The following is a 26,966-nucleotide window of genomic DNA, read 5'->3' on the forward strand; positions in this document are numbered from 1 at the left end:
CTTCTTTTCATCCCTCAGCGAGAGCAGTATAAGACAACTTTGGTCGCAGCTGAGAAAAGATGAACCTCATTTACTTTCCAGTTTTGAAGAGTTCTTGGTCAGAGTTTTCTCCCAGCTCCAAGAAGCCGATAATGAAAAGAATGAATTGGAGTGTGCCCTGAAAAAGTTGGTACATCTGTTTGTTGTGTTCTTTCTGTAGTGCTTTGGATGTATTATGTGCTATTTGCCATCAGAATCCAACAGGGGTTTCATCAACGAATCAGCTTGCTGGGGAATTGAAGATTATCTACTGATCAGAGATATTTTAAAGCAAACATTAGCCAGTCATCACTAGAACTGGTCAAATTATTTGTAACACAGAACTAATTGGCTGAATTTAGCTCTTCCTTTCCTATTCACTAATTGTCTTGTCTGAAATTCTTTCACAAATGTCTATTATTTCGTTCTGGTTTTAGCAAACTACAGCTACAATTATGGTGGCCATTCCCAGACAGCCAGCATAAAAAAGTATGATTACAAGAACATAATGTATCAGATTCACTGGTACACTCTGGCTGCTTTGCAGCACGCCATGCAAAACAGCTGTAAACCCAGTTTAACTTGCTGGTTACATTGATTTACAGCTGCTTTATGATGATGGAGCAGCACAAAGCAATCAAAAAGTTCCAGTGAACCTGGCCCAGTATGATGAAAATGCAGACCAGCCTTTATACTCAATTAAAATTCTGGAAGAGTAAAGTCATACATAAAACAAATGGAGCACATAGTAATGCTTACAGTTAAAGTTCCACATATGTTTTCATTATGAAATGTAATTTTGAGATGCTTATAACTTTGGCAAGCTTTTACCTTTCAGGCTGAAATTTAACCAATTTATTCCCAGCATAGGAGTGTGTTTTCCTGGAAAGTTTGAGCAGAAATGATATAGTCATTTTTGAGAACAAAGAGAGTGAAATAAGAGACAGCTCTTGTGCCTTAGGGGAATGTGGTGTGTGATGGGATGTTCCACTCACGGCTAGGATGGCACCTTCTCCTGGGCATGCTGGGGAATAGCTAGCCAGGTCAATGCCCCTTCCCACAGTTGCACACCATCTCTCTGCCTGTCTCTCTGGGTCAGTGGCTCCCCTCTCGCTGCACATGCTGCTGCTGCCTCTTCATGACTTAGCCCTTCAGCCAGGTCACTCTGTGTGCTTCCCCCTTCCAGGATACCAAAGTCTTTCTAAGTGTCTCTCCACATCAGCAGTCTCAGACAGTCTTCTCCTTCACTGCCCTATGGTGCCATTCCCTCAGTGGCTAGCAGGGGAACCCAGGATCACCATCCACTTCACGTTCTGGTTCAGGGACCCTCTAGCCAGCAGTAAAGGTTCCCTCTTGGACCTTACTGGCTTTCCCTGAGCCCTTTCCTACCATCTGGCACTCCATCCTCTCTGGGTTTGCCAGTCTCCTTACTCCCCTCTCCCAGGGAACAACTGCGGGCTATCTGTCCCTGTAGCCTCCAAACACTCCTTCCTTCTTCCAAAGAGTGACTGCAACTTTTCCCAGCAGCCCTCTTCTGCTTCCAATTTCCTGTCTTTATAGTCCCAGCCCAGCTCCTTCCTTCTCAGCTGGGCTCCCTCACTCAGTTAGGGAATTCCTTGGCCACCTGATTCTCCTGAGCTGTGACTTGTTGGGCTAATTATTCCCCCTTCTCACTCTGCATTAACCCTTTCCAGGAAAGTGTATGTGTGGTGGAAGAACACCCCATCCCATGATGCGAACCTGAAATTTGACAGGCATGTATTCCCCTCTTCCAGGAGTGTCTTTGTATATGCTGGTGAAAATCAGTTGCCCTTTGGTCAAAAGAGAAAGAGCATATTGCAAGCATGCACACTGGTGTCAGTGAACTGCCATGTACATTGCATTGACACTATGCCTGCATGGTGTGTAACCTGAATGGAAATTTCCATTGAGTAGGTAATCTTTTAACAGTGTTTTGGAACTGTGAATACGTAAGTAAGTTGAGTGGAATATCATTTTTTATATGAAGGTGTACCTGGATCAAGGGCACCACAAGGTGTGCAGGCAGGGGACCCAGGCCCACTCTCTGCCCCTTGGCCACTGATGGGAACTGGAAATTTGACCCAGATACCCCTCTGTCATGATAGAGGGGAGGTCAGGCCAAATTTGAATGGCACTGCAGCTTCACGCACCAGGTCACAATGCCACTTATTCAAATTTGGCCCAGCCACCCCACATCAGGATGGAGGGGAGGCCATGTCAAATTTGAGTGGTGTTACAATCCCATGTGCTGGGTCACAATGCTACACACTGAAATTTGGCCCAGTTACACACAACCCCTCAGAACAGAGGAGCAACAGGTCCAGATATGAGTGGCACTGTGACCCCATGCACCTGCTTCGACCTCCATCTTTGCAGTCCTTACAGCAGCCATGGTGCCTGACACTCCAGGAGAAGCAGAGCAGGGGCACCAGGAACCCCCTAGTCTGCAGGATGGGGAGAGGATTGGATCCAGCTTTTGGTGCTTCCAGGGGAATTGGAGACACAGGAGGCGGGATGGGGTCTGGAGCTCCCAGAACTGCCTAACCCATGGTGGGGATGATGCTCTTCAGCCTGATCACTTCTCTGGGAAAAAGCTCGGGGCTGGATGTGGGGTGGGAAGAGCTCAGAGCTAAGTAGAGGGAGCAGAGTTTGAAGCTGGGTGCAGAGCAATGTGGGGGGAAGAGTGTGCGGTTGGGTGTGGGTAGCAGTAGTGGAGTGTCTGGGGCTGGGTGCAGTGGGAAAGGCTTGATAGAGGCAGGGGAGGGAGAGCTGTGGGCCCTCTCCTTAGAACAATTCTGGCCAAGTCCCTGCTGCGGATTATGATCTGTGATGGTGTGTAAAGAAGGACGCTGAGTTCCAAAAGAGCCCTGCTTCATTTCATGTGATATCTAAAAACATATATAGTGTATAGGACTGAACAGATCATTCTGCTGCTGTCTAGCAAATAGTTGCACATGATGGAAATTCTTTGTTTTATTTTCTCTTAAAAACCAACTCCCAGGAAATTCCATAAAAATATATATATTAAAATAACCTTAAGGTTGCAAAATGAAGCACTCAAAATTCAGGAAATGTCCAAGTACCTCATAAAACCTTTACTCAAACAGATCCTTCCCCCTGCTCTGGGTGTGAATACATTATGATACAGTCTTTTTAATTACACAATCATACACTTTTTAATCTGGGAGACTTGCCTGATTCAGGCCTAGTCTACACTGGTGGGGGATTGATCTAAGATATGCAACTTCAGCTACACGAATAGTGTAGCTGAAGTCAATGTATCTTAGATGGACTTAGAATTACTTACTTCGCATCCTCGCGGCGCGGGATCAATGGCCGCGGCTCCCCCATCAACTTTGCTTTTGCCTCTCACCAAGCTGGAGTTTAGCAGTCGACGGGAGAGCGATCAGGGATCAATTTATCACGTCTGCCCTACACACAATAAATTGATCCCTGATAGATAGATTGCCAATCCCCTTAGTGCTGGTGCTGGATGGTTTGCAGAGTATGAGGCATGAGGCCACAGTCTGCATAATAAGGTTAAATTTAACTTTTGAACATTTGACTCATTGCTAAGCACCATCCCATCTATTGCACTGAATGGGGCAGGGATCCTGAAGAAAAACTACTGTGTGGTCATGTAGTTAAAGACTGTATCATTCTGTATATGTACCAAGGGGCAGAGTTAAGATTGAACAGGCAATATTAACGTTAGCATTCCCTGACTTTTCCAACTTATCTTTTTTAATGTAGTTTTTTGTATGTGATTTTTATGTTCAGTTAGTGTAATGAGCCCATATTGGCACAAATTCTACTTGTGCACCTATGTAACCTCATGGATTTCACTGAGAACTGTGTTCATCCATATGGCTTTTGTTTAGATGCATGTTAATATCCCAAAAGTAGATCTGATCTAATCATGAATTTCTTATACATAGCATGTTTAAAAATAAAATAAAAAAAAAATCTCTAACCCTTTAAAGAGTAAACAAAGTTTGTGGTCCTGGGGGAAAAAAACCTATTACTGGTCTCTGAGGAGCAAATTAAGAAGAATACATTTGCATATGTGATTTGACTGGCTAATATTGACATAGTTCCAGATCTTAGTATTGATGTCCTCTGAAGAAATGAACCATAGAAACATACAGATTTATCACATCTGTTTTTCAACTAATCATGCCAAATATAACCAGAATGAGAGATTTTGCTCCACTTAATGTCTATAGTTTCATCTAAATTGAACCTTTCTGTATTTGCTAGCTATTGGTTTTAGATAAATGATAATGGTTTGCATCAATATTTTTCTGTCATCACTTCTAGATCATTACTGGAGCACAAACTCACATTCTATTAGGGTTATCGTTTAATCAGACAACTCCATCAAAGGTTTCTGAACAGAAAGTAAACTGTTTTGGCCTGAATTTTCAGATGAGCACACACAAAGCAAGTCTGGTTAGTCTTTCCAAACTAAATACCATCACAGTTTGAAGACAGATGGCTTGCTTTTCCTGGCTGCTTTAGGAAAACTGAATTACCGTAAAGAAAATAAATCAGATTGGTAGCATTGTAACCCAAAATGTTTTTTTCATTGGAGTTTCTCCCTAATGAATGTGTGATGTTCATTTCATAGATTTCAAAACCAGAGGAGACCTTATAATCACCTAGTTTGACTTCCTGCTCTTTATGTAATTTTTTTTTTATTTATACAATACTAGAAAAGATTTACCCCGCAAGACTATATTAAACCAAACATTATATGTATGTCTTCTCTATTCAAAGAGATAGCTGGGCTGGTAGCCTCACACCTGGGATAGCCACTTGTAGTAATAGCCCAACACATGAAACAAGCTGGTCAAATCCAAAACTCACGCTTTTGGCATTTACACAGTATTTGATGTTCTGTATTCCCAGTGTTTGCTAACTCACTCACTTTCCAACATTTTTCTTTTAAATGTTATCTTAATTTAGAATTTCTGGCTTCTGAATACTTGGTGGGAATTATTTTTAAATCATACCGTGACGTTTTGGACAATACAGTGATGTTTTGAGGGGGTTTATCCCTTTAGCTGTTCATGTACTTGTATCTTGCTGGTTTGAAAAGACAAAATATATTTGTGTTATTAAATGCCACATAGGTCCTTGAAGAGTTCATAATCTCAGTGGAATTTTTGGTACCTTTTATAATCTATTCAGGAGTTCCTTCAAGGTTTATAAACTTGACTGGAGTCCAGGCTTTCACAGCCGCCATAGTGTTGTGCACAAAGTTGGTACTGTACTTTAATGCAAATATCAACTTTTTCTATTAATTTGTATTACAGTAGCACCTGGATTGAACAGCAGCACTTCAGCTGAGACTGGGCCCTCCATTGTACTTGTGAATGTATACAAACACATAATGTTTGGACCATTCTCTGTTCCAAAGAGCTTACAATCTAGACCAAGGGTCTCAAACACGCGGCCCGTGCTCCACATGCGGCTAGGCAAACTACAGCCGCAGGATTGCCCTCCTCAAGCCCCACGCTGCTTCCTGAAGCAGTTGGCATCAAGTCCCGGCCAATGGGAGCTGCGGGGAACAGGGAACCGTGGCCAATGGGAGCTTCGGGGGAGGTACCTGGAGGCCCGGCAAGCAGCGTGCGGAGCCCTGCGGCCCCTGGGAAGGGAGGGACACAGGGATATGGTTCCAGCTACTTCCCGGAGTGGGGCCAGCGCCGGGGCTAGCAGTCTGCCCTGGCCCCGGTGTGCACCGCTGCCACCCCGGAGCCTGAAGCCCTCCTGAGCCCCCTGCCTGCACCTCAACTCCCTGCCCTGAGCCCCCTGCTGCACCCCACACCCCAATCCTGTGCCCTGAGCCCTGTGCTGTATCCCACATCCTTTCTGCACCCCAGTCCCCTGCCCTGAGCCCCCTGCCTGAACTTCAACCCCCTGCTGCTCCCCAACCCTCTGCCCTGAGCCTGTGCCATGAGCCCCCTGCTGCATCCCACACCCCAACCCCGTGCCCTGAGCCCCCTGCTGCATTCCACACCCCTTCTGCACCCAAATCCCCTGCCCTGAGCCCCCTGCCTGCACCCCAACCCCTTGCTTCACCCCAACTCCCTGCCCTGAGCCCCCTGCCTGAACCTCAACCCCCTGCCCTAAGCCTCCTGCTGCATCCCACACCCCTCCTACACCGCAACCCCCTGCCCTGAGCCCCCTGCTGCATCCCACACCCCTTCTGCACCCTGAGCCTGCTGCCTGCACCTCAACCTTCTTTCTGCTGCACTTTAACTCCCTACTCTGAGCCCCCGCCACACCCCTCATGCACCCTCTGGGGGCAAGGAAGGGGCGGAGTTGGGTGGGGACTTCAGGGAAGGGGTTGGAATGGGGGCAGGGAAAGGATGGGAAGAGGCAGGGCCTCATGGAAGGGGTGGAGTGGGGGCAGGGCTGGGGGCAGCGAGGGGTGTGTGTGTCAGTGATGCAGCGCTTGGGCCAATGAACTAGCCCTCATGTGGCCCTCATCGTCATTTGAGTTTGAGACCCCTGGTCTAGACATACAAGACAGACAGACAAAGGGTGGGAGGAGAAACATGAGCATTCAGGGTAGGATTCACAGAGGAGATTTAGGTGTTCTGCTGCTTACTGGAATTCACAACCCCGAGTTAGAGCATTAGGTAACTAAAAGAGAGGTTCAGAAAAGCTAGCAACTCAGAATGTTGGGGGTGCTACAGCACGTCCTGGCCTGAAGTGGTTTCCATCATATACAGGGTTTACAGTTTAGTTCAATGACTCTCAGCACCCCCACTATACAAATTGTTCCAGCTTCCCTGCATCTAATTTCAGGCCAGAAGGAGGCATCTCCCTTCACTTGGGATTCACAGCTGTGAACCCTCTCCTGGAGTTAAGTGTCTAACTATCCACCACATCAGTGGGCAGCTATCGATCCAGCAGGGGTCGATATATTGCATCTAGTATAGATGCGATAGATCGACCGCTGAGCACTCCCTGTTGACTCTGGTACTCCACCAGAACAAGAAGCGCAAGCAAAGTCGACGGGAGAGCATCAGCTGTCGCCTTATTGCAGTGAAGACACTGCAGTAAGTAGATCTAAGTACTTCGATTTCAGCTACGCTATTCACGTAGCTGAAGTTGCGTATCGACCCCACAAGGTAGTGTAGACAAGCCCTCAATCAAGTCAGCAATTCTTCAAGGAAACACTGAGGAGGAGGTAGAAGAAGGTGTAGTCCCTCCTTCCCCACATTATAACCTTTAACCCAGTGGTTAGGGTTCAGTGTGGGAGACCCAGGTTCAGTTCTACCATGTGCCTGATGTGAAGCTGGGATTGCCGATTTTGGATTTTTCACATCACATGAGAGTGCCCTACTCACTGAGCTAGAGAGTCATTCTCACTCTTTCTCTGGCCCAGGGAATATTATTTATACAGAGCGGCACCACTTCAACAGGAGACATTAAGATAGGCCTTCTCCAGAACACCCTATAGCCCATATCTGGGGAGGTGATGTTAAGATATAGGCACACCACTCTACTTAGCACTGTGCACATGCCCAACTGCTGAAATTTAAGCATCTTGGGGGACTTTACATTTGGAAACCTAGGCATCTACCAGGTTAGGTGGCAGCTGAGTGGGGGTTTTGCGAATGGCAATGGTTCCTAAATGTTGGGCATAGTCATTTTGTGAATGTCACCTAGAGAGGTGAAGTGGTTTTTCCCAAGGTTACAAAAGCAAGTCAGTAGCAGAGCCTGACTTCAAAGAAGGCTGAGGACATTTGGAACCTGGTAGGATCAGCCCATAAAGTACCCAACACACTAACCAATTTTCATTTGAAGTATCGGCTGTTCTGACCAAATGTCTGTGTAAACAATGGTGGACAAAATTCAAATACTGCATCTAAAATAATAGGCAGAAATGAAACCATCCCATGTATGCATTAACCTCACTACCAGAACATAATAACCAGAAAATGTCACCTTAGCTATCCTAACCAGAGTTATGATCTAGTTTGGTAAATTTGTTATAACAAAAAAACAAAACAAAAACATTAGTAAAGACAAAGCAGCACTACAGCACTAGTGTTGGAATTATATGACAGTTAAAGCTGGTCAAATTATTCAGGGTGAATTGGGGTTTTTGTTGTTGGTTGATGATGAATTTTGGCTTTTTTTTTTACTAAATATATCACTTTGTTATAATTTCTTTCCATTATTCTACCATCTCTGCAGATGGTTGACAAATATTTAGCAAATAATTTATCTGATAATTTTTTCCCACTGCTTGTGGGATAAATTATTCATGATTATGTTATGCTTTAAATAATGATGATAAATTATCTTCTTATTATTATTTGACCAGCTTTAAGAATGGAGACTAAACCAATAATTAAAACTTTGGGTGTGTTTAGCCTGCAGATGTCATCCCCCTGGTCGTATGCTAAGCAGACAACAAACAAACATGATATTAAAATGTCTCTCAAATGTCATGTTCAGATTATAGCCCTGTTCTGCCCTTGCAAACGCAAGTTAGAGAAAATCCAATGCTAAAAACAATAGTGTATGAATTCAATATTCAAGTTGTTCCTTTTAACCTGAACAAGCAAGAAAATTCAGTTATGGTTCTCATGGCAACATTGACTACTGTATTCTTTATATACACCGTAATAGGGTATTTCATTATATAACCAGCCTAACTGCTCAGTGTGACATATTATTGGGCAAATACAGCATTTACAGATGTGATCTTGGCATTCATGTGCTATCTTGTTAAATGATTATCAAGTCTTGTATGGTTTCATGGAATTCCACCCACTCAAGGAAGCTCTGAATTTGCTCTATGGATTATTGTTTTCTTAGAATAGAGTGCCTTAGATATTTTGGGCCAGTATGTAAATCTGACTGTGCACCTATGACAGGGAGTAAGGAAGCATAAAATGTCCCCTTATTTTCCTCACTATTTACTTGCATTATGAGGGAGGGTGGGGATTAGCAGCCTCCATAGGGGATCTGCATTTCACACACAGCTTGAACTCATTTGGCATAGATGTAAATGACCATGCAAAGTGCAAGGCAGTGGAGAATCAGCCATAAGGAATTTTGTTTTCTTGTGTCAATATAGCGCAACATTCATTTATCACTAGAGTCAATTCTGAGACTACACACTGGGGATGAAAAATGCAAGTTATAAATGACAGGCATTGTGAACATTTGGAGGGGAAAAAATGACCTGATTCTTATATCAGTTAGTTTGACTGGAGTTGTTCCTGATTTGCTATTTGTAACTCAGAGGAGAATTTGCAGAATATAAGAAAACTCACAGGGAAATTCCCAAATCATACAGTGATTTTTTCTGTACCCCCTATTTTTCCTTCTGTTCCTGATTTGAAGACTTTTGAGGATTTCTGGGACAGTTAGACTCTGCAAATTGCCTGAGTAACAACCTGTTACTCACCATTCTCACCAGAACATGTGGGGAGAATGTTCAGTGATGTCACAGAGACTCTACTAAAAATCCTCTGAATGTGCTGAGAAATGAATTTTCAATTGCTGGTCATTTCAAAAAATATATTTTTAGTCTCGCCCCACCCATCCAAAAGCTAGCGAAGTCTCTCTAATTGTCTACACAAGCTCTGTCCAGGCCAGGTGCCAAACTGCAGCTGTTTCAGTCTCAATCCTGTTAGATGCCTACACCAGCTGTTTCAATCTCAATCCAAAAAAGTGGGCTTGATTATACAATCCCTTGTTCTTTGTGTAGTCGTGTGCACTTGTGCAAAGTGCTCTTAAACTGTTCCCTGACTGGGTGACTAAAACTTTAAACAAGTGTGTAACAAGTGTCAGAATAGAGAAAGACACATAAAGACACAGTAGCATATGAACTTTCAGACAAGTCATTCTTTATGCTGAAACTTTTGGGATGCATTAATGGTTTCAGAAATAAATCATCCGTTGTAAGAATACCCATGAATAATGCAGTCTCATAAATAACAGTAGAGCAAAGCTGCAATTTGAAAATACTCACAAATCACTTTCATTCCTACTTGACCAGCTCTAATTTAGAAATGTTTCCAGTATTTTCATTGTTGTTATTAGTGTCACGTCTAGGCTCTCCCTTCCTTAAGCTTTAGGTTTCACAGTTATTAAGAGTGCCTGATAAACAGCCACCATATATTGTGCTGGCAATTTTAAAACATCAAATAAACAGCCTTATTAGCTTTAGTGCAGTTACTGCTCTCCCCCATGGGGAACAATTTGGTTTTTATCTGTGACCCTGCTGTATGTACATACTTTTTTCTGCTCTTGGGATCATTCCCTTGAGTCTTGTGCAAAAACAGAAATGTGATGCTAAGCTGGTAAATTGTCAGTCTTTTACTTGAAATAATGCTACAAAGACCCGCTCCGTGTGCTTTTATCTCTTATTAGGAAAATTGCTGCTTATGATGAAGAAATTCAACATCTCTATGAGGAAATGGAGCAGCAGATCAAAAATGAGAAAGAGCAGTTTCTCTTGAAGGTGACTGTGTCTCTTTATTATAGATATGGAAGGCCTAATTCTGCTCTCCCACTAGTTTTTACACCAGTGTAACTCCATTGATTTCAGCCAGTGTGAGAGCAAAAGAAAGCCCCCAAAATGGCAGTCTACAGAGAAATATAAGATAAAATGTAATTTCACTTACTACCTCACCCAGTGATCTCATCAGATTGCAGGCTCAGGCTGGCTGATTACTTGGATGGGAGACCAAGGCGCACCCACAAACTGCACTCAGGAGGTGGTGTTATTCCTACGGACAGGACCGGCTCCAGTTTTTTTGCCGCCACAAGCGGTGAAGGAAAAAAGAAAAGATAAAGCCGTGATTGGCGGTACTTCAGTGGCAGCTCTACTGCTGCCACTTCATTCTTTGGCGGCAATTTGGCAGCCAGTCCTTTCCTCCGAGAGGGACTGAAGGACCTGCTGCCGAATTCCCGCCAAAGACCCAGACATGCCGCCCTTTTCCATTGGCTGCCCCAAGCACCTGCTTCCTGCACTGGTGCCTGGAGCCGGCCCTGCCTTCAGAACAACTACCAAACCCATAGCCCACTTTGCTGGTGGAGGTGCCATCTTTTACATGGGTTTTAAAATCAAAGTCCTGACCACTTGTTATCATAAAAGATCCCCTGGAACTTTTCACAGCAGCACTAGTCTCAATGTTCTGGCCAAATTCCTTCTTGAACAATTTCTCTGGTGTCATTCTTACAGAGCACCTCTGTCCCCTTCCTGCTCTCTCTGAGTGAACCTCTTCAGGTGACAGGTCTCAGGACTTTACCTATCCTGGGGTGGAATTCCATCATTCTCGCACTCTTAGACTGAGTCCTACATTGCCCTATGTATCTGCTGTGCTCACCCAGCAAGTCCAAGTGGGTTCATTACCTGCCGACCTTCTGTTTGGGAATCTGTGGCCAGAAGTGAAAAGAGTGACCAGACAGACATCTGAAACCAAAGTATTTACCTCAATAGGAACAAAGCATAAGAGAAAAAGGATTTTAAAGCAACAAAAAGTCCACACACACATCTATCGTACCTAGAGGCTCACCATCCCTGATGATAATCTACGCGGGCCTAGTTTCTTCAGACACCCCAATGGGTGCTGGTGTCACAGCCTGGTTCCTCGCTGAAGAGCTCCTCAACAACTATTAAACAGCACCCCACTCCCACCCTTGCAGAGAGAGTCTCTTTTTAAACTGCCATAGTCCCTCTGATGTTCTGGTGTCCAGGCTTTTCCTATCCAGCATTGTCTCCTAACCCCTAGTATTTTATCTTCAGCAATTGTTTCACTTCCTGCTTTTTTTTTTCCATACAGATCCCTATTGGATTAAACCAATACAGTAAACATCCCAATAATCTGGCGAACACAGTATTCAGAAATACAGAGCAATGCCATGTATGTCACACATTGTCTAAAAGTTGCCCTGTAGTCTCAACTGGATACATTTGTCTTTACTTCCTGCTCTAAACTGTTGTTTAGTGTGAATTTTGCACAGTTAGGTCCCACTATCAACAGTGGGAATCTTTCCACTGACTTCATTGAGTATTGGATTAGATCTTTACAGAGCAGCTGTGTTCCACTCCAGAGCTGGGTGAATCTCAATGTTGGGTCAGATGATCTCCTTGTATAGAGTTGTATAGCATTTGAAAAGTTGTAAAATGCTTTGTCTTTTATAATGAAGGTTGATATGCAAGAGATTGGTTTGTATGCTCCAATAAAAGGAGTGCCACTATTTAAATTATACTGTAGATCCAAAAATAAGATGTTAAGATTCTAACCTATAAGAACCTATATTACCAATAACAGGTAATTAACTTTATCATTAAGGTAGCATAAGCAATTCCATTATTAATCCCTATCACAGGTCTTTGTAGGTTGCCAAGTAAACCTCAATTTAGCTCTTTAAAAGTTAGTCAGCAGCCACAGACACTCAAGAAGTGTTATTTCTCCATGTGACTAATTTATTTTTTGGTGTTTGGAGTTTTAAGTTCTGTCCCTAAAGCAAAAGTTCACAAAGGCCCTACAGAATGCAGAGACGTCCGGATGCCATGTGAAGAAGAAAATAATTGCCTGTCTCGGGAGGAGCATAGCGTTTGAAAAATACATAAAAAGAAATGGTTAAGAAGGCAAATAAGTACAAACTGTTGCTATTTAAGACGTTTGGTACCCTGCTGATTAAGGACTGTGTTAGAGGAATGGTTATTATGTCTTATTCATTTGGATATGTATTTTTCTGAATAATAAGCCAGTTAATGTATATTAAATTGCCTCATTAAATGTATTGTTAGGAGTGAGAGGAGTAGTGGGGGAACATTTCAGTGTTCCTGCCCCCACCCCCTTGAGGGAGGTTTGATCGCTCTCTAAAGGAATTTTCCTGAAGAACTAAGGGAGCAGATTCTTAGCCACTAGAGCTCTGATAATTTACACCCAGTGGTGGATTAGCCACTGGGCCAATGGGGCTTGTGCCCAGTGGCCCTGGCCAATGGGGGGGTCCCGAAAAATGGGCACCCCCACACCCAGACCTACTCCACCCACCCATCCAGTACTCTTGCCAAGGAGCAGGGTCAGGGCACAGGAGCTTGCCCCACTCCCTCCTCCCACCCAGCGATCCTGCCCCCATGGGGGAAGTCTCCATGTCCCGACCCCACTCCCCGCAGGAGCGCTGAGGGCAGCGGCGGATATGGGGTTTGTTGGGCCCTGGGCGAAAGCAAGCTTGCAGGTCCCCCCACACCCTCCTCATCCCTCCCCAGCACTACTGCAGAGAGCGGGGTCAGGGTGTGGGGGCTTCCACCGCTTCTCAGCAGCAGGTCTGGGCATGGGGGCACCCATTTTCAGGGACCTCCAAATGCCCAGGGCCCCGGGGCACTGGCCTGTTGGCCCAGTGATTAATCTGCCACTAGTTGGGGGAGGATTGCAGGTGGAAGGGATGGGGAGGGGTCCCCAATTCCTTTGGCCCAGGGCACCACAAACCCCTAATCCTCCTCTGTTTACACCATCTGAGATTCTGTCGCAAGGAGTAATTCCTAATGAGAGAAGGAGGGGTTCTCATATATTCAAATGCTGTTATAGACTATTTTGGTAACCAACTGCTTGTGGGGCCAGTGCCAGGGGTGGCTCCAGGCCCCAGCACGCTCTGCTGGTTCCGCAAGGGCGGTAGGCAGGCTGCCTTCGGCAGCTTGCCTGCGGAGGGTCCGCTGGTCCCGTGGCTTCCTCGGCAGGCAAATCGCTGGAGGCAGCCTGCCTGCCGTGCTTCGGGCGGCAAAATCCCTAGAGCCACCCTGGCCACTGCAGCAACTGAGAGGTCTGTAAACACCCAGGGCCTAACTCTCTTCTCACTTACATCAATTTTACACCACTTCTGTTAACTTCTGCAGAGTTGCTCCTGATTGCAAGTGATAGATTTTAAAGCTAGAAGGCACCATTTGTGATAACCTGCATAAGAAAGGCCATAGAATTTCACTCAGTAATACCTGTATTGAGCCCAGTAACTTGTGGCTGAACTACAGGAAATCCTTTAGAAAGACATCCAGGGTAAACTTTTCAAACATGTGAAAGCAATTTAGCAATTTTAGACCCATTTTCAAAAGTGACATAGACTCCTAAGTCTCACAGACATAGGCTCAGATGTGCCTAAATCACTTTTGAAAATGGGGCTTAAGATAAGTCCCTTAAGCACTTTTGAAAATGTTACCTCCTATGTGGGTCAGAAACTGAGCTGGTGTAATGCAGCATAGATGTACTAACTTCAGTCATTGAGGTCAATGGAGCTATGCCAATTTACATCAGCTGAGGGTCTGGCCTCCTAAGTGATGGAGAATTCACCACATCCTTAGGTAACCTGTTCCATTGGTTAGTAACCCTCACTGTTAAAAATCTACCTCTTATTTCCAAGTCTGACTCTTAGTCCTATGCCCTGTCATCTGGACCATGCTGCCCTGATGATGAAGACCCTGCCTTTTTGCTTAATGTTCATGTCTTTTGATTTTGCAGGATACAGAGCGGTTTCAGTCCCGCAGTCAAGTGCTGGAACATAAACTCATTTCAAAAGAACAGGAGCTGGAACAACTGGTTCAAAAACAGAAAAGGGTACTTAACAGCATTATGCAGAGAACTGTAGATAATTTTGATTTGCCCCTGTGATTTTCCTTCATAGTTTCTCTTCTTTCCTTCATATATTTAGCAATATTTCAACTCAGAGAATTTTTTTAAAATAAAAACCATTTGAAGTGATTGGTCACCATGAAAGCTGCAGTTCCACACTGAAGTCCTTTATAAATTCATAGAGGCTCATAGATTCCAAGGCCACAAGCCACCATTGAGATAAACTAATCTGACTTCCTGTATAACACAGGTTGTAGAACTTCCCCAAACTAATTCCTAGAGCGTATATTCTAGAAAGACATCCGGTCTTGATGTAAAAATGGTAGTGATGCAGAATCCACCATGACCTTGGTAAATTGTTCCAGTGGTTAATTATGCTCACTGTTAGCAATTTACACCTTATTTCCAATCTGAAGTTGTCTAGCTTCAACATCTAACCGGTGGATCATGTCGTAATTTATATATTCTCTTTACTGATTTTTGTATTGAACAGCATATATATCTCCTTATAAAGAGATAAAACAATATTAATATGTGCTATGTTATATAAACATACAGGATAAAACTTTCAAAAGCATCCATCTCTCAATTTCAAAAGTGACCTAGGCAGATAAACATTTAGTAGAGTTTTAAAAGATGCCACCTATCTGTCTAAAAGCCTTTAAAAATCTCCCTTAGCAACCTAAATGTCATGGAGGTAGGCCCCTAAATCACTTTTGAAAATAGGATTTAGGCTCCCAGGTCACTTATGTATGTGCTTTTGAAAAATTTACCCATTGTCCTCTGCTTTCTAAAGTAAGTGATTTCTCTCATAAGGCATCATAAAAACAATGGGCCTGATTTTCCACTATGTTAGATGAGTGCTGTGCAGCTGTAACAGATTCCTGCTGCTTTAATTGCAGAGATTACTCTAGTGCCTGGATGGCATGCGATCTGGAGACTGCTATGGTATCTTAAAGCTATCGGTGCACACCTCCACTCCAGATTGCTCCAAGTGCTCCTGGACTGTACTGGAGAATCAGTGCCATAAACTTTAAATAGTCTCTTCTAAACCCACTGGACCTGATTCTTTTCAGTCACATGTCAGTTTTATGGCAGCGTATCTCCACTGGAGAGCCCCGATTTAAACACACATAGGTGAGAATGCAATGATGCTCACAGTTCTCATCAGCCTGTCATGTTTCCATATCAGTGCCTGCTGTAATTTGTTCCACAGTCTGGGGAAGCACAGTACTTTTATTCTGTAAAATTGCCATAAATCCCTGCAAGCTATATCCAGGGGGGCGGATTTAATACAATTTAAAAAGTGAATTCACTGCTGGTGAAAGGCCTGAGACTGACAGCTCTGGAGATAAATCTCCTCTATTTAACTACAGAGTAAATATAACCATCTCTCTCTGGCAGTGCTAACCTGAAGGTCCGTTCTAGTGAGGAGTGAAAGAAGTTCAGTCTCCACTGGTTATGCAGAGTTTGGATTCTCCTCTAAGGAGTTGATCCCACTCCCATTGAAGTCAATGGGAGTTGCACCTGGGTACCAGACAGATAACTGGGTTTTTAGTTTGCTAGTTGTGATAGCGCATTTTTATGTGTTATGTGGAGACCTGCCCCCTAGGGAACTGAACTAAGACAATCATTCTATTTCATATGTCACCAAACAGCCAACTGATGGTAATTACCTGTGGATAAGTCTACACTGCCAAGAAAAACCTGCAACGCCGAGTCTCAGAGCCTGGGTCAATTGACTCTCACGGGTCTTGGGCTGCAGCATTATAAACAGGAGTGTAAATATTCCCACTCAGGTTGGAGCCCAGCATCCAAAACCAGGCTCGGAATGTCTACACTGCTGTTTTTTGCCCCGCAGCCCCGAGTCAATTGACCTGGGCTTTGAGACTTGCTGCCACAGGTTTTTCTTTGAAATGTAAACATATCCTATTACTATAAATCATAGTATTTTTCTCCATTGCCTGTTGAAGCCTCTTGTGCAGTGCTGCATGCTAAATATCTGCCACATACCACCCAAGAGTTAATTGTATTTCAGCAGTGGTTTAAATGAACAGTTTCTCTCTCTCTGTGTGTGTAGGCTTATAAAGCATTTTGGGTTCTTTCAGGATGCAACTGACTACATATGTAGGATATTATTACTCATCATTTTATAATGGTTTTATTTTAATCTTTGCTATCTTTTGCTTTTCAAGTAGATTTAGACATCCATTATCAATGAGTTACACAAAGGTTGTTCTTCGAAAGCCTTTAGCTGTGTCTTCATCTATATATTTGTCTTCTAAACCATTTGGTGTAAGAGCCTGGGCAAACTTGAAATCTTTATACTTGGATTTTAATCCTTGCTTACTGAGACAAAATTTACAGTGACTTCAGTGGAAGTTTTATCTGAGTAAGGACGTCATGATTTTGACCCCAACAACTAACTGAGGAACCTGAAATGACAGTTTTATACACACACATACCAGGCCAAGAACCAGGCTGTTGAAGGACAGGATTTATTCACTACTATAAAATCCAAATGCCTCTTTTATTTTTATGGGCATGCTGTTGAAACCAGCCCTGGATAGACAGGATTTTCTTCTTTTATTTTTATTGTCACTGAAAGGTATATTTAGTCAGATAATAAACTGCAGTTGAAACCTTTGTCATATTAGCAGCTGAGTGGTGCCCTTTGCCAGCCTAAATTATAATATGTGACTGCTCTCCAGCTGAGTAGTCTACTCAGATTTTTCCACCCAACAACATAATTCAGGGTAGTCAGTACAGAGCTTAATGTTCACATTTATTTCTTTCCTCATGCTCAGCATTTGGGGCCCAACTCTCCTTCTTTTTTACACCTGTTTTTATAATGCTATACTGTCCATGATTTTGTGGAGTTGCTCCTGATTTACACCAGCATCAGTGTAATTCAGATCAAGCCCTCAGGGTTTAATTTGTGCCTAAGTCAAATTCCTTCTCTCTTCCTCTTAAATTGAAATGGACTTTTTTGCCAATTACATTTATTTTTTGAATGAGTGATGGTAACTTTATTTAATTACAACATCCTTGCTGGATTATGAAAGAACCTCTTGAGAATAATGCAAATTCCCTTTTCCAAACTGCATTAATTAGGCAAAGTTGTTCTGACATTTTTTTTCCTGTAGTGTGAGGAATTGTAAAATATGTGAAAAGAAACTGCCAGCCAAGAAATGCTCCGGGCTGCTCCTACTGTCTCAGCCAGATGGAGGCTCCCTTAGGGATCACTTGTCAGAGCTGCTGTCTATGGACAAGGGTGGATTAAATGCTGATCCAAATTTGTGCTGACAGGGAACCCAGAGGCCAACAGAGTGTGGCTCTGCAAATACAGAGGGGCCTATCTCCTCTCAAATGTAGGTCCAAGATCATGGTTCAGGGACAGTGAGCCACTGCAAGCCAACAGATTCTTCAGCTCAGTCTCTTCTGCCAGCTGCCACCTTCTTGAATTGTCAGCATGCTCCCATCCTGCATAATTTAGGGGTTGTCATGGTATAACCCCCACTCTGAACCTTAGCATCCAAAAGATGGGGTACCAGCATGAATCCCCCTAAGCTTAATTACCAGCTTAGATCTTGTAGTGCTGCCACCAACCAGGACTTGCAGTGCCTGGTACACTCTGGTTCCCCCAAAACCTTCTCAGAGGACCCCCCTGGGTTACCCTGGAAGATCACTGTGATTCAAACTCCTTGAATCTTAAAACAGAGGGGAATGCACCTTCCCCCCTCCTCTTTTCCCCTCCCCAAGAGGTAATACAGATTCAAGCTCCGTGAATCTAAAACAGAGGAATTCCACCTTCCCCCCTCCCTTCTCTCTCCCTATCTCCCACCAATTCCCTGGTGAGTGCAGACTCAATTCCCTTGAGCCTCAACAAGGGGAAAAAATCAATCAGGTCTTAGAAAAGAAAAGCTTCTAATAAAAGAAAGAAAAAAGTAAAAGTTGTCTCTGTAATCAAGATGGTAAATGTTACAGGGTCTTTCAGCTTATAGACATTAGAAAGAAGCCTTCCCCCCAGCACAAATACAAATTAAAATCCTTCCAGCAAAATACACATTTGCAAATAAAGAAAACAATCAAAAAGACTAAACCGCCTTTCTACTTGTACTTACTATTTGAACAGAAAATTAGAGAGCCTGTAGGTACGTCTGGTCACTCTCAGAACCCAGAGAGAACAACAGACAAACAAACAACACAAAACAAAGACTTCCCTCCACCGAGATTTGAAAGTATCTTGTCTTCTGATTGGTCTTCTGGTCAGGTGGTCCAGGTTCACTGCTTGTAACCCTTTACAGGTAAAAGAGACATTAACCCTTAACTATCTGTTTATGACAGGCGTGTTATGTGTAATACCCCCAAATCCATAGCACGCTGGCATTTCAAAAAGTAGGCAGCAGGGATCAGCACAGAGACCGCTGGGCCTGCCTGGATAATGTGTGTTTATATGGAGGGGCAGCACAGTACTGTACTATGGCTCAGCAGAAGTCTTGCACTGGGAGAAGAAGGTAGCTGGGATCAGTGCTTGGGATAAAGGGTAGCTGAGTTTCTGCCCTGTGGGGGTGGAGGGGCATGGTTGGATGGACGGTTAGGTGGAGGTCTAGGCCGGGAAGGGGAAGGCATGTGTGGATCTGGTTAGGCATACAGGAGGGTAAGTTGGGGCTGGATAAGGAAGAAGAGGGGGTTGTGATTAGGGAGGAAGAAGGAAATGAAGGGGATTCTGAGTTCAGAAGGAGGGAAATGTCAGCCGCTGTGTGTGTTTGGGAGGCAATTACAGGAGAACTGTTTGTGGGGCAGGGTTGCAACATTTGCTTAAGCTAGGTCTCATCTTGCCTTCCAGTTAAGTCTTAGATGGGGTAACAGCAGGATTTATGATGGACCAGATTCTTAGCTCCAGTGAACCCTGACTTCATTGGACCTACACTGATTTACAACAGCTGATACTCTGACCCAAAAATTCCTTCCACCAACTGGAAAACTTGCCTAATTAGAAGTTTCTAGTCCAATGTCTGGCCAACACTTAGCCAGGGTCATGTAAATAATTTGTGTTACCATGTTAGCATAAAGCTACACATTTCTGTGACATACTCACTTCTCAGTCTGATCATGTCCAATTGACCCATTTACAACCATGCAAAATTTGAACTGAATCACTCTGTACTCACAGTTGTGCCATGCCCACTAGTCATCATGTCCAAGATTCGTACCTGTGTTACTACAGTATTATAGTGGGTGCTCCATAGTACTTGCTATAATTAAGTTTCCAAACCAATTACCATTGCAAACTTTTGTTTTCAGATGGTCATAACTTCCTCACATATTCGCCTTTTGGCACTGAGATTCTCTATGCTTGAGCTCTGCTTGAAGCTTTTGCTATTCTCAAACTTTTGGTATGGAGACAATTTGCATGAAAAAATTGTCTCATTAAAACACAGAATCATAAAAACGTAGGGCTGGAAGGAACCTCAAGAGCTCATGTAGACCAGCCCCTTGCACTGAGGCAGGAACAAGTAAACCTAGAGCATCCCTGACAGGTGTTAGCCCAACCTGTTCTTGAAAACTTCCAGTGATGCGGATTCCACAACCTCCCTTGGAAGCCTGTTCCAGGGCTTAACTACTCTTGTAGTTACAAAGTTTTTCCTAATATCAAACCTAACTCTAACCCAGGGGTTGGCAACCTTTCAGAAGTGCTGTGCCGAGTCTTCATTTATTCACGCTAATTGAAGGTTTCACGTGCCAGTAATACATTTTAACATTTTTAGAAGGTCTCTTTCTATAAGTCTATAATAGATAACTAAACTATTGTTATATGTAAAGTAAATAAGGTTTACAAAGCTTCATTTAAAATTAAATTAAAATGCAGAGCCCCCTGGACTGGTGGCCAGGACCTGGGTAGTGTGAGTACCACTGAAAATCAGCTTGGGTGCCGCCTTCGGCATGTGTGCCATAGGTTGCCTATCCCTGCTCTAACCTTCTGCTGCAGATTAAGTCCATTACTTCTTGTCCTACCTTCAGCAGATGTGGAGAACACCTGATCAACGTCCTCTTTATAACAGCCTTTAATATATGCAAAGACTATCAGCTCCCCCTCAGTCTTCCTTTCTCAAAACTAAACATGCCATTTTAAACCTTCCCTCCCAGATCAGGTTTTCTAAACCGTCTATCATTTTTGTCAGTCTCCTCTGCACTCTCTCCAGTTTGTCCACATCCTTCCCAAAGTGTGGTGCTCAGAAATGGACACAGGCCTCACTGATCTGAGTAGAGTGGGACTGTAACCTCCTGTGTCTTATATATGACACTCTTGTTAATACACCCCAGAATGATATTAGCCTTTTTCTGAACTGCATCACATTGCTGACTGTGTGTGATCTGCTATAACACCCCCTACATACCAGATCTCCTTTTCAGCCGTACTGCTGCCTAACCAGTTATTTCCCATATTGTAGCTGTGCTTTTGATGTTTACTGTCTAAGTGTAGTACTTTGCATTTGTCTTTATTGAATTTATCTTGCTGAAGTCAGAACAATTCTCTAATTTGTCAAGGTGATTTTGAATTATAATTCTGCCCTCCACAGTGCTAGCAACCCTTCCCATCTTTTATAAGCATACTGTACATTCCATTATCCAAGTCATTAATGAAAATATCAAATAGTACCAGAGCCAGGACTGTCCTCTGCAGGATCCCACTAGTTACATCTTCCACGTTTGATAGGGAACCATTGACAACTACTGTTTGAGTTCAGTCTTTCAAGCACTAGTTTGCTTATGAGACTGTCATGTGCAACTGTGTCAAAAGCCTTACTAAAATCAAGATATATCATGTCTACAGCTTCCCACCCCCATCCACTAGACCAATAACGCTGTCAAAGAAGGAAATTAGGTTGATTTTGGCATGATTTGTTCATAACAAATTCATGTTGGCTATTACATATTATCTGTTATCCTCTAGGTGGTTACAGATTGATTGTTTAATAATTTGTTCCAGTATCATTTCAGGTATCGAAGTTAGGCAGACTGGTTCATAATTCCCCAGGTCCTCTTTGTTCCCCTTTTTAAAGACAAGTACTATGTTTGTCCTTCTTCAGTCCTCTGAGACTCACAAATCCTTCATGAGTTCTCAAAAATCATCGTTAACTGTTCCAAGATGCTTCAGCTAGTTCCTTAGGTGTCCTGGGGTATATGTCTTTGGGCCCTGCTGAATTGAATACATCTAACTCATCTGAATATTCTTTAACCTGTTCTTTCCCTGGTTTCGCTTGCGTTCCTGTCCTTTTGTTGTTCCTTCTCCCTTGTCTGGTCACAATGTAAAGACTGAAGCAAAACAGGCATTAAACACCGCACCACAGCCTTATTTATGTTGTCTCCTGAAAGAAAAAAAAGTACCTTAACATCGAGGATGGGAGACCACTACTGGTGTGGGGGGGGGGACCTTGGACTCCACAATTTTGGAGTCTTTCAGCAATTTTTTCCACATTCTCCAATATTCTGCAAATTTTAACATTTCAGTTTTAAAAAAGTAAGTTTCTAGACCAGATTCACTGATGAATTCTGGCTTCTTTTTGCTGCTCTGGTAATGCAAAGCAGTCAAAGCCCCTGTTTAACCAGCCAGTTATAGTGGGTTTACCCCTCTTTTGTGTCTCTGAAATGGTGCAAAGCAGTTTGTGAGATGTGTTTTTCACACAATGCATAACTAAACCGTGGAACTTATTGCCTTATGAGGGCCAAAAGTATACCTGGCTTCGAAAAAGGACTGGATAAGTTCATGGAGGATAGAATTCGCCAAGATGGTTAACAATATAACCCTGTTTGTTATGACTCTAAACCTCTCACCACCAGAAGCAGGGAGTGGAAGATGGGTGGATCACTTCATAATTGGTTTGTTCTGTATGCTGTCCCTGAAGCTCCAGTACAGGCCACTGTTAGAGACAGGACACTGGGTAAAGTGGACCACGGACAGACCCAGTATGATAGCTCTTATATACTTAGAGTCAGGAGCAACAGAAGCTTCCTAAAAGTGTAGGGGGCTACCGGAGCCCAAACTGGGGCCTCTTCCCCCAGGCCACTCCTTCCCTTAAAGACACTGCCCCTGCACTGCCCCTTCCCCGTACGCACCACCCCCCACACCACTCCCTCTCCCTGAGCCCCCGCCCTCATGCTGCCTCTTCTCACTGAGATCCCTTCCTCACATGGCCTCTTCTCCCTGAGGCCCCACCCTTGTGCTGCCCATTCTCTTGAGCCCCTGACCCTCGCAATTCCCCTTCCCCGAGACCCCACTCCTGCACCACCTCTTCCCCACAAGGCCCCTGCCCCACTCACCCCTCTCTGCCCCCTCTCCCTCATCACTCACCCTTGTGGCCAGTAAAAAGTGGGAGGGCAGCCCACACTGGTGAATAGGTTGAGAACCACTGTGTGTAGCCTTTCCTCTGATGAGACAGGAGCCAATTCCGATTGTGATTCAATTCACAAGCAGAGCTGAGTGAATATGGCAAAACATTGTCCGTGAGTATTCATGCGAATGTGCCAGTGAGTTTGCTTGGGCTGTGCTCATGTCTCTTTCCGGTTTGCTCTTTGGGTGAAATTCACCCAGTCCCACTTTCATGGGATTTCAGTCAGGGACAGATGTAACCTCCCAGTTCAATGGGTGCACTCTACCGTAGTCAAGCAGAGCACTGATCACTCTCAGCAGCACCATTTGCCCTGGCACTGGATTCCTAATCCTGGCCCAGTGTGGCAGGAATGCTGGGGCGGGGAGGAAGAGGGGCTAGAGAGTGAGCTTTCTCCCCACCCCCTGCCTGCTCCACTTTCACTCCACAGCAGTGGCTCCTGTCTCGCAGGGCTGGGCCCAGCTCCCCACTCCAGGCATTGTGACCTGGCACATGAGGTCACAGCGCCACTCGGGTTTGGCCTCTGGGTTTCATCATTCCTGTGGGTGCAGTTGAATCCATATACCCTTGGTAAAGCCACCTCTGATTGACGTGGTGAATAGGCCTTGTGCTTGCCTTCCGTGCAGGGATGTGAACAGTCACACAGTCTTGCTTTACTTGCACGAATCTCATGGAAAGCAAATCTGAAACTTGCACTCTTGTGCATGTGCTAAGAGGGATAGCTCAGTAGTTTGAGCATTGGCCTGCTAAACCCAGAGTTGTGAGCTCAATCCTTGAGGGGGCCCTTTAGAGAACTGGGGTAAAAATCTGTCTGGGGATTGGTCCTGCTTTGAGCAGGGAGTTGGACTAGATGACCTCCTGAGGTCCCTCTCAACCCTGATAGTCTATGTGCACTGGAAATGTTACATTTTACGTGGGACAGGACACTGCTGTGGGCCAGGCTACCCAAAATCATATGCCAAAACCCTAACTATTCTATTTATATAGCTGCACAGTCCCCAGCCTTGTAATATCTGAGCACCTGGCAGAAAGCCAGTAATACAATCAGACAAGCAGACACTCCACAGTCAGGACTGCATGCTCAGAGGCAAATGCAATTATTTTATTACTGACAGTGCAGAGATACCCTGTTCTGTATCCCTAACAGAAAAAGACAAACCAGCAAATGAAATGTATTTGGTCCTGATTTTTCACAGTAACTGAGTTGCTGTTGACTTCAGTGGGAGCTGTGAGTGCTCAGTACTTCTGAAAATCCAGGTTCTTGATGCATTTTGAATGGGACAGAGCACTATGCACCATAGAAAGATAATGGTGTTCCTTTAACTTCTCACCAGAGCTCTGGTAAAGAAGAAATTAATTAAGGCAAGGATCTGACTGCACCATCCACAAATAGGACCACATGTGCAATTACTTGGTGGGAATATGAAGGGAGGGAAATAAATTTCAGCTGTTCACCCAGATAATACCTTTTACACAAGCCTAATTTTTCTAGGTGGAAATGGACCTGTGTCAGGAAAGAAAGGGTATGAGCATTTCTAAAATTCCTATATCATGCTATTCTGCTAACTCTGCCAAAACTGCTCCTCTCCCTGAGAGAACATAAGAACACAAGACTGGCCATACTGGGTCAGACCAATGGTCCATCTAGCCCAGTATTGTCTTCCAAAAGTTGGTAGTGCCAGGTGCTTCAGAGGGAATGAACAGAACAGTGCAAGAGGTTTAGGGGTACTCAGAGCATGTGGTTGTATCTCTGACCATCTTGACTAATACCCATTGATGGACCTATCCTCCAGGAACTTATCTAATTTTTTTGTGAGCCCTGTTATATTTTTGGCCTTCATAACATCACCTGGCAATAAGTTTCACAGTTGACTGTGTGTTGTGTGAAGATGTACTTGCTGCTGTTCGTTTTAAATCTGCTGCCTATTAATTGCTATTTCTACTTTGACACTGTCTCACATGACCTTCCTATAAACAAATTAGAGAAATACAGCCTAGATGAATCTACTAAAAGTGGGTTCATAACTGGCTGGAAACAAGTACTTGGAGAGTAGTTATCAATGGTTCACGATTGCCTCAAAAAGCATATCAAGTGGGTTCCTGTAGGGATCTGTCCTGGGTCTTATTAATATCAGTATCAATTATTTAAATGACAAAGGGAGTACTCTTACAACATTCAGACTATACCAAGCTGAGTGGGGTTACAAGCACATTGGAAGACAGAATTAGAATTCTGAATGATCTTGACAAACAGGAGACATGGTGTGAAATAAATAGGATGAAATTCAATAAGACAAATGCAAACTACTACACTTAGGAAGAAATTATCAATTGCATAAATACAAAATGGGAAATGACTGTTTAGGAAGGAGTACTGCAGAAAGGGATCTGGAAGTTATAGTGGATCACAAACTAAATATGGATCCAGTCCACAGGCCTAGATAATACTTAGTCCTGTCCTAGATTTCTGTGATTCATTAGGTGACCCTTGGTCCTTGTGTTATATGAAGGGGTAAATAACACTTCTTTATTCACTTTCTCCATACCAGTCATCATTTTATAAATGTCTGTCATAACCCCCTTAGTCATGTCTTTTCTAAGTTCAGTAGTCCAAGTCTTTTTAATCTCTCCTCACCTGGAAGCCATTCCATACCCCTAATAATTTTTGTTGCCTTTTCCAATTCTAATATACCTTGGATTTATGTAGTGCCATTATGATATTTTCTATTTTATTATATACTTCTTTACTCATGGTTCCTAACATTCTATTAGCTATTTCTCACTGGCACTGCATAATCAGCAGATGTTTTCAGAGAACTATCCACAATGACTCCAAGATCTCTTTCCTGTGTGGTAACAACTAATTTAGAACTCATTGTTTGATATGTATATTTGGGATTATTTTTTTCCAATGTGCATTATTTTGCACTTATTAACTCTGAATATCATCTGCCATTTTGTTGCTCACTCAGTTTAGTGAAATCCCCTTGTAACTCTTCACAGTCAGCTTTAGGCTTAGCTATTTTGAATAATTTAGCATTGTCTGCAAACTTTGCCACCTCACTATTTACCCCCCTTTTCAGATCCTTTATGAATATATTGAGCAGCACTAGTCCCAGTAAAGATTCTTGGGATACCCCACTATTTATCTCTTTCCATTGTGAAACTGTCATTTATCCCTACCCTTTGTTTCCTATCTTTTAACCAGTTACTGGTCCAGGAGAGGACCTTCCCTCTTATCCTATGACTGCTTACTTTACTTAAGAGCCTTTGGTGAGGGACCTTGTCCAAGGCTTTCTGAAAATCTAGGCAAACTGCATCAACCGGATCACTCTTGTCCACATACTTGTTGACCTCTCTGAGAATTCTAATAGATTGGTGAGGCATATTTTCCCTTACAGAAGCTGTGCTGGCTCTTCCCCAACATATTGTTTTCATCTATGTGTCGGATATTTCTGTTCATTACTATAGATTCAATTGGTACTGAAGTTAGGCTTACCAGTCTATAATTGCCAGGAGAGCATCTGGAGCCTTTTGTAAAAAATCAACATTATATAAGCTATCCTCCAGTCATCTGGTGCGCAGGCTAATTTAAGTGATACGTTACATACTACAATTAGTAGTTTTGCAGTTTCATATTTGAGTTCCTTCAGAACTCTTGGGTGAATACCATCTGGTCCTGGTGACTTAGTACTGTTTAATTTGTCAATTTATTCCAAAACTACTTCTATTAACACCTCAATCTGAGACAGTTCCTCAGATTTGTCACCTAAAAAAATGGTGGGAGAATCTCCTTCACATACTCTGAGTGAAGACCGATGCAAAGAATTCATTTAGCTTTTCTGCAATAGGCTTGTCTTCCTTCAGTGCTTCTTTAACACCTCAGTTGTTCAGTGACCCCACTGATTGTTTCCTGCTTCTGATGTGT

General features: G+C 43.5%; 1 protein-coding gene across 2 annotated transcripts in view; it reads left to right on the plus strand.

Moving 5' to 3' along the window:
* CRACR2A (calcium release activated channel regulator 2A) overlaps window positions 1-26,966 on the plus strand; it is a 95,236-nt gene that overhangs the window by 32,778 nt on the left and 35,492 nt on the right. For both annotated transcript variants that reach the window (XM_050965312.1, XM_050965322.1), the window contains exons 5-7: window positions 19-165; window positions 10,444-10,534; window positions 14,535-14,630. In XM_050965312.1, the coding sequence (XP_050821269.1) occupies window positions 19-165; window positions 10,444-10,534; window positions 14,535-14,630 (334 nt within the window). The remainder of the gene's footprint in view (window positions 1-18; window positions 166-10,443; window positions 10,535-14,534; window positions 14,631-26,966) is intronic.

Source organism: Gopherus flavomarginatus, chromosome 1 (assembly GCF_025201925.1).
Source record: "Gopherus flavomarginatus isolate rGopFla2 chromosome 1, rGopFla2.mat.asm, whole genome shotgun sequence".
NCBI classification, from domain to species: domain Eukaryota; kingdom Metazoa; phylum Chordata; order Testudines; family Testudinidae; genus Gopherus; species Gopherus flavomarginatus.